Here is a 7184-nt window from a genome sequence, read left to right as displayed (position 1 = left end):
TCAATCCAAATTAAGAAGCAAACAGGTTGTGACAATTTTGGTCCTCAAAATGAAGTCGCATATAATCAATTAGTAGTGATTGGATTGGTAGAACGCAAAGAGAAGCAGAACAATTGAGTCAATCAAGAAGGGAAAAAAAAAGAACTGCAAAATGCTTGTTGGAAGTAATGATAGAATAAATTAGTTTGAAGGTGCAGAAGTCTTAGAAGAAACAAGTGTATGTATGATATGTGCAATTTGTTCAAAGAAGAATTTACAAGTGCCATTATGAGTGCACGTCATTGCTCACTCGACAGATATTGACGCCATTCTTCAGGGGTCCCCTTTCTGAGTTTCAACATCTTTATTGCGGTACTGGTTAGAGGAATGGCAAGTATGTCATAATCTTTTGGTGCCTGCAAGATTCAAGGTGTCAAAACCCATAAGTAAGCCTGGACTAGATGGACTAGATGCATTGAGACACCAAAAGTAAAGCAGCGGATAAAGTAGTCCAGGCTGCAACAAGGGCTTGGTGTCATTATGTTAATAAAAAATGGCTAGGGGTGTTAACAAATTGGTCTACTACAGAAACGAGACTTCATAAGTTCAGAGACTTGAGAACGGAACAAAAGACAGGGAGACTCAATCGTCTTCTAAAAAGGGCAGGGCATGCCGCTATGTTGAAGAGATCAAATAATGTAAACGAAACATAATATAATATTACCTTGGGAGTCTTTTTCAGCTTCATATTTGCTTCTTCAACAGTTTTTTGCCCTTTCTTTGAATTGCATTTCACGCAGGCGGCCACCTGTTATAACATGAGAGGACAGGGGTCAGCCTGGATCAGGTGTGAAGATTCAACAAAGACGTCTTCAGTCTTTCGATGATTGAAAATTCAGTTGAGCATTTGTAATCTTATATTAATATCTACCGGATAGATAACTCACCAGATTTTCCCATGTCCATTCTCCACCCCGAGACACGGGCAAAACATGGTCAATCGTCAAACTCTCATGTGATGAACAATACCTGTTGAAGAGGCCCATTTAAGGCAACGAAAAAATAAAGAAAAATGAGACAGCATACAAAGATAGCATTGGTTGAAATTAATATTCACCCTTTGCCACAAAATAACAAGAACTGAAAAGAATTCATAGCAAATATCTTCCTCATTTCAATATTAATAGTCTAGTTAAGCCTTCCTATTGAAAGTAGAGTTGAGAATTTAAAAAGACCTAAATCTACTAAAGGGACAAGCTCACATGAAATTCAGAGGCTATTCAGGTTTTTAATGAAACTACAATTAAAATGATTATGTAATCGAATCATAAAATTAGCAAAGCATCTCAAAATAACTTCTTCCATTTCAAATTTAAATGATAAATTGAGCAACTTACTGACAAGTGTAATTGTCCCGATAAAGGATGTTTTTACGACTCAAAGACTGCTTGATTCTTCTTCTCTTTACAACTTGCAATAAATGAGGAACCTGACAGGGGAGGTGGTATAGTTACTTACTTCAAAGGCCATAGAAAAATACAAGACTCAAGTAAAAAAAGATGAGTTCAGTGTTGAGCTTCTCCTGGTTATGGAAGTAAAGATTGGAATAAGTAAAACCCTGTGAAAAAAATTCCATGAATGAACCAGATACATGTTTGATGCATACCCTTAAGACTGCTGGTATATAGAAGGATCCACTTGGAGAACTCACAGTCTGGTCATAGTATTCCAATACATCAGCCTGGAAAAGCAAATAAGGTTTGAGATAGACATATCGAAACATGCACTGTTAACATTTGCAGTGGATTCAAAACTGCTCGATCGACCTCAATCAATTGTAAGCCTTTTGAAATCCATAATCAAGATTTAAAATTCACAGACTTTCTGCAAATAGTTTTACATGATAGCGTGGACACCCAACATCGTATTCATTGCCATTTTTTCTTTAGTTCTGTGTCCTTTTATCGTCAGCAAGAAAAGGATCGTGATCATCTTTTGTGGAACTGACAGTTTCCTTATTCCCTTTGGATTTAAATATCAAAGCATTTAGCAATTCCCATTTTGTTTTTCTCTCTTGGAAGTTGGACATATTTCCCTATTCATGACGAAAACCAATGGAAAATAATATGTAAAAGAGATTGGTCAAACCTTCTCCATGAACTCCAAACAAATTGCACGCTTCCAACAAACAACGTTAACTGGCCTAAAGCAAGGAAATCAATAGCAAAAGATAAATTACAACCTTTCCAGTCATACAAACAATATGGAGATATCAAAGCAACATGAAACAAGTATACACAAAAAAGTGGAGGTCACTCCATTCCACATACAGAAATGGAGTCGAGTTTATTTGTGTTTGTTCGTTTTATTCAGTGCATGGTACTGCATACAGGACATATCAAAAGGTAATGGCTATCTCTTTCCTAAGATCTACAGTACACCAATTCCTAAAATTATGCTTAATTCTTAAACTCCGAACTCCCCCTATTTATAGCCATCCACAATTAACTAACTTCCGATTATGCCACAATTAATATTCAAACAGTAATCTCCCTATAACCAAGTGGGTATGAAGTGGAATAACATTACCTGTAGGAAATATCCAGGACGAGACCTCTGAAGCAAGCCAGATCGTCACTCTCAAACTCGTAATCATAGTCAATATCAAGAATGGCGTCGTCTCCGCTAACGCTCTCACCCCTCACACCGACACGCTGAGCGGATTTCCTCAAAGCTGAAGCCGAGGACGACGAAGGGGAAAGTCCAGTGGAGGAGGCACCGGATAAGGGAGTTCTTCGCTTAAGGGTTCGTACTGATCTGAGCTTGTGTCTCGAACGATCTTTTGGTTCTGAACCGAATGGCACTCCGTCTCCGTTGAGCAACAACTTAACCCGACTGTGTGCGGTGAATTGGGCCATTTGAGCGCTGAGATTGGGTTTCGGCGAGCAGTCAATGGAGATCAAAATCGAGACTGCTCATGAGATGAAGAAATCAAACCCCAGAAGAAGAAAAGAGAGCATTACATGCGCACGGAAAAGCCCATCACCACATATTTTTCCCGCACATTTCACTTCATATCTTCTGCTTCCAAAAATTGTTTTAATAATAAAAAATAAAAAAAAAAACAACTTTATCAACAAAACAAATTAATTAGACAGTATTTTCACATAATAATTTTTAAAGTAAAAAAATTTAATTATTACAATATAGTTTGGTCGATGATCAATCGTAATCTTATCCACTAATGATTGCCCATTTTTTGTGGAAAGGACCTTTAAATTTCCCCAATTTTCCTCGAGGAGCGAGCCTCGTTCCCGCTAATATCCATCAATCCTGAAGCTTCTCCCTGTGCAACCGAGGAATTTTTCCAGAAGGTCGTGGAAGTGGGCAGACAGCTGAGTTTTTAATCTCGCGTCTTCATAGGCCGGCTCAATTCTCATCTTCCATGGCTCTCAATCCTAATCTATTTCAAAATGGGATGCCCGTTCCCTTCACCAACGAGCTTTTTGTATTGGCTAGAGATGGCGTAGAATTTGTGATTGATAAGATCCCTGGGTTAGTTCCATATCCCTTTTATTTCCTTTTCGATGCCCATTACGCGACCGACCATTATAATTGCACTAGGCTGGGAGTTTGCTGTGTGGAAGTTGCCTAAAATTGTGTCGGTTTCTTATTTGCTTTCTGTTTTTCTAAAATTTCTGTCTGAATTGGCAATCCGATTTGCGAATTTGAGTTGATTCCTGGCGTAGAGAAATCCTGATTGACCTTGATTGTGTGAACGTCTTTCATAATTTTATTCGTATACGCGAGGAGGAGTCGTTGAATTTAGGAACTTGATTTTTGTATTACAACATTAGAAATTTTTTGGGTTCTTGGAATTTTTCATTGCGTTGATTCGTTTGACTTTGTTCAATTCATGCATAATTTTCTCTTCTTTTTCATTTTGAAAACCAGTGTCCGGTCATTGATCCGCCATATGTAACTTACCAAGCTGAAGGGTACGAACCAATTGGGATTTATAGAATAATATTGTTGGACTTGTAATACCTGGATCTAGACTTCTATGGTCGAGGGGTTTTGGAGATCTCGGAATTTTCTCTGTCGCTTACTATCGTTATATTATTCGTATTAAATGGTTTCAGGATCTGTCTCTCTCTTTTCAGATTCAGTTTCTGGCAGTTTGATTATTTTTACTTGTGAAGGTATTCTGAACGAGGGAAGCAGGGTAACTAGCTAGATTGGAAAAAAAAAATAATTTAAGAATTCGTTACTTAATTTTTTAGAACAGTACGAGGCTGTCTAAAACTTTTTAAAACAATCTTAGGCGTCAAAATGTTCATACAAAAGGTTAGAAGCTTTATTTAGGGTTGTAATGGCCGTGAAAGGGGAGTACTCATCAGTCATCTCATCAACCGGAAAACAATTTCTTTGAGTCAAGAAGGTACATTGTCGCTCGTTAACCTCACCCTTTGAAATGTGGCTTTAGTGTCTATTTAGGTTTGGCAGTTTTGTCTCCAGAAAAATCCTTGTGGCACAATCTATTGACAAGTAAATATAGGCTGGTCTACTCGGAAGGACGAAAGGTTTAAGTTGAAAAGGTTGGTCTACTCGGAAGGATGAAAGTTGAGTACTAGAGCCTTGACAATGTTGGTAATACCTTAGTTGGGGTGATATCTAGGTTGGCTGTCCGCCCCTCAAGCTCATTTTTCTAAGGTTTGACGGTATAGCTGGTGATAAATCTTGTCTGGACTGGTTGTTATCTCTTGGTTTGTATAGATCTTGTTGCATGATGGCAGAGGAGGTTCTAGATCATCCTCCTTCCGGAGATATGGGAAGAGTTTGTGGAAGGCTACTTAATTAGCCATCTTGTTGAATATATGGTTTGAAAGGAATAGAGAATTTGTTAGCTGTGGAGAGGTCTTGGGAGGCGGTCTAGTCTATGGTTAGTTTTAGTACCTCCTCTAGGTATAGTGGCAAAGGAGTCTTGCAGTTACCCTCTGTTCCTTAATTCTTAAATTTGTAGCTCTTTCACGTAATTTGGTTTTTGTTTTGGTCCCTTCTATCCCTTGTTGGTTTCTTATATGCTGGTTGTATATCCTTTCATTTTATTTTCTCTATGGTTTTTCATTAAAGAGATTTTTTGTCAAGAATTTTCAATGACAAAGAGTTAATGGAAGGAAAGCATTTGGGATGGGATATAGCAACGAGCCTCAATTTTGTACTCCAAGCCTGTTGTCTTATGATGCTGAAGGTTCTTATGTTTCTGTTGTCTCTGATAAGGGGCTGTTCTTTGGCGTGATTTATTTTTCTCTTTTTGTGGGGCATTTAGCATGAGGCAGATAGTATGATTCAAAGGGGTCAAGTGTTGTTTAGGCAGATTCTGTTAACTAATTTGTTAAGTCTTATTTTTAAGTTTCTATTCTATAAAAATTAGAAGTTTTTATCCAACTCTGACAGATTTTATTAGTAATCAATGCCTCCTTTGTATCAATTTGGATGAACTTGGTCATAAATGGCAGAGATGATGCATAAGCGTAATGTGTTTTTACTCTCTCTTTTAGGGCTAATACTGATCGTGTTAAAGCAAAAGGGACTATTTACTTGTCAAATGTACGCATGGTCTTTGTGTCAAGTAAACCAGATCCATGGTTTACTGCATTTGACATGCCTTTGGTATGTACTTTCATTCTGTATGTTTACTTTCCTTCTTGATGCTTTTTGCTTTTAGACTTGTCTATCTTTGGAGGCTAACTAGTGGAATTTTTGCTTGTATAAACAAAAGGGTTTTCGTTGTGAATCCGTTTGTTGTTGAATTCATTGCATCATTTGTATTTCTAGAAACCAAATTTAGACTTTGCACCATCTGCCCTAGCAATTATCCTTGTATTCCTTTTTCCTTGATAGCCAAATCACCATCATCATATATGTCTTATTGGAGCCCATTTTTTTGTTTGGCTCTCTTTTGTGGGCTTTATTTTTGTATACCCTAATGTTCTCTCATTCTGTCTAATATTTTGCTTGTTGCTTTTGCAGCTCTTTGTTCATGATGAAAAATTTAACCAGCCAATATTTTTCTGCAACAATATCTCTGGATTAGTCGAACCTGTAAGAATGCGAACTATTAAATTCATCTTGTTTAGTGTGTCCGAGTCCCACTTCAGACAGCTTAATCAATAGCTTATCTCACAGGTGGTGCCTGATGACCAGCACAGAGCTCTCTATTCGACACACTCGTTTAAGATTTTGTTCAAGGAAGGGGGATGTGGTACCTTTGTACCACTCTTCTTCAACCTGCTGTCTTCAGTGAGGCAATACAATCAATACACAAATGCAGGTCCTCGAGTCGATCCATTGCAGGCAGCACAAACTCCTGTCGATGAAATGATGAGACATGCGTAAGTTATCGTCGTCAAATTCGATCTCATGGTCAAGTTAGAATTTTTCATTTGATTGTGTTTTTGCTGTTTAACTTGCAGATATGTGGATCCACACGATCCGACCAAAATCTTCTTACAGCAGCCATCGACAGAGTCCCAGTTAAGGCGGCGCACCTACCAGTCCCAACCAGCTGAAAATGCAATGTGAAGTTAGTTGACCGACCTCATGCAAATAGTTTTGTTGGTTGGTTGGTACTTTGTTATCATATAAATAATAAGTGAGGGAGTTGATGATGGAACGAGTGAATACTTGTACAGTTGAAGGATGGACTGTTGAATTTAAAGTTACGGTTAGACCAATTGTTATCTACTTAAGCTTCTACTTAACTCTTCCTGTCTGTTATGATGAAAGGATTTACATAAAGAATTTGTTCAACTTAAATATAATAATAGAAGTGTATCCTGTTCTTATGATTGTATGGCCTTTGATAGCTGTTGGGTTCTATTTATTTATTTATTTATTTGCTTTTGAAGTTTGGCATTAACTACCCTTTGCGTGGCTTCCTTTGGTGTGTGGTAAACCTTTGGGGCTGATCGGTGTAGTTCCCTTAATGCCATACCAAGTATTGATCATAGTGATAGAGGGGCTAAGTTTTATATCTAATCATGCTGTACCTTAGGCTTCTGAGGTACACTTAGAAACCATTTGCCTTTAAATTTGTAGCAAATTTGAATTCAATAATCAACTTGCAGGAAATTAATTGAACGTGATAATTTGTAGCTTAAATTACAAGTTCAGTTATGTTTAAATTTCCAGGGGGCTTTAAT

The 7184-nt window shown here is 37.7% G+C and overlaps 2 protein-coding genes across 2 annotated transcripts; one reads left to right on the top strand and one right to left on the bottom strand.

Moving 5' to 3' along the window:
• Nucleotides 1–155: 155 nt before the first annotated feature.
• On the bottom strand, nt 156–3060 carry LOC111800353 (HNH endonuclease). Its single transcript, XM_023684002.2, has 7 exons — nt 2569–3060; nt 2128–2182; nt 1646–1720; nt 1377–1468; nt 927–1008; nt 704–787; nt 156–395 (listed from the first exon to the last, which is right to left on the bottom strand). The coding sequence occupies exons 1-7, from the start codon at nt 2895–2897 to the stop codon at nt 279–281; spliced, it is 834 nt and encodes a 277-aa protein (XP_023539770.1). The 5' UTR covers nt 2898–3060; the 3' UTR covers nt 156–278.
• Nucleotides 3061–3249: 189 nt separating this feature from the next.
• Nucleotides 3250–6830, top strand: LOC111800356 (UPF0664 stress-induced protein C29B12.11c-like). The gene is made up of 5 exons (XM_023684003.2): nt 3250–3534; nt 5541–5652; nt 6013–6084; nt 6169–6374; nt 6456–6830. The coding sequence occupies exons 1-5, from the start codon at nt 3425–3427 to the stop codon at nt 6562–6564; spliced, it is 609 nt and encodes a 202-aa protein (XP_023539771.1). The 5' UTR covers nt 3250–3424; the 3' UTR covers nt 6565–6830.
• The last annotated feature ends 354 nt before the right edge of the window (nt 6831–7184 follow it).

This window comes from Cucurbita pepo, chromosome 8 (genome assembly GCF_057944985.1).
Source record: "Cucurbita pepo subsp. pepo isolate OVF chromosome 8, ASM5794498v1, whole genome shotgun sequence".
In the NCBI taxonomy this organism is placed as follows: domain Eukaryota; kingdom Viridiplantae; phylum Streptophyta; class Magnoliopsida; order Cucurbitales; family Cucurbitaceae; genus Cucurbita; species Cucurbita pepo.
The sequence above is the reverse complement of the archived record's forward strand: the minus strand, read 5'-3'. Positions and strand labels throughout refer to the sequence as shown.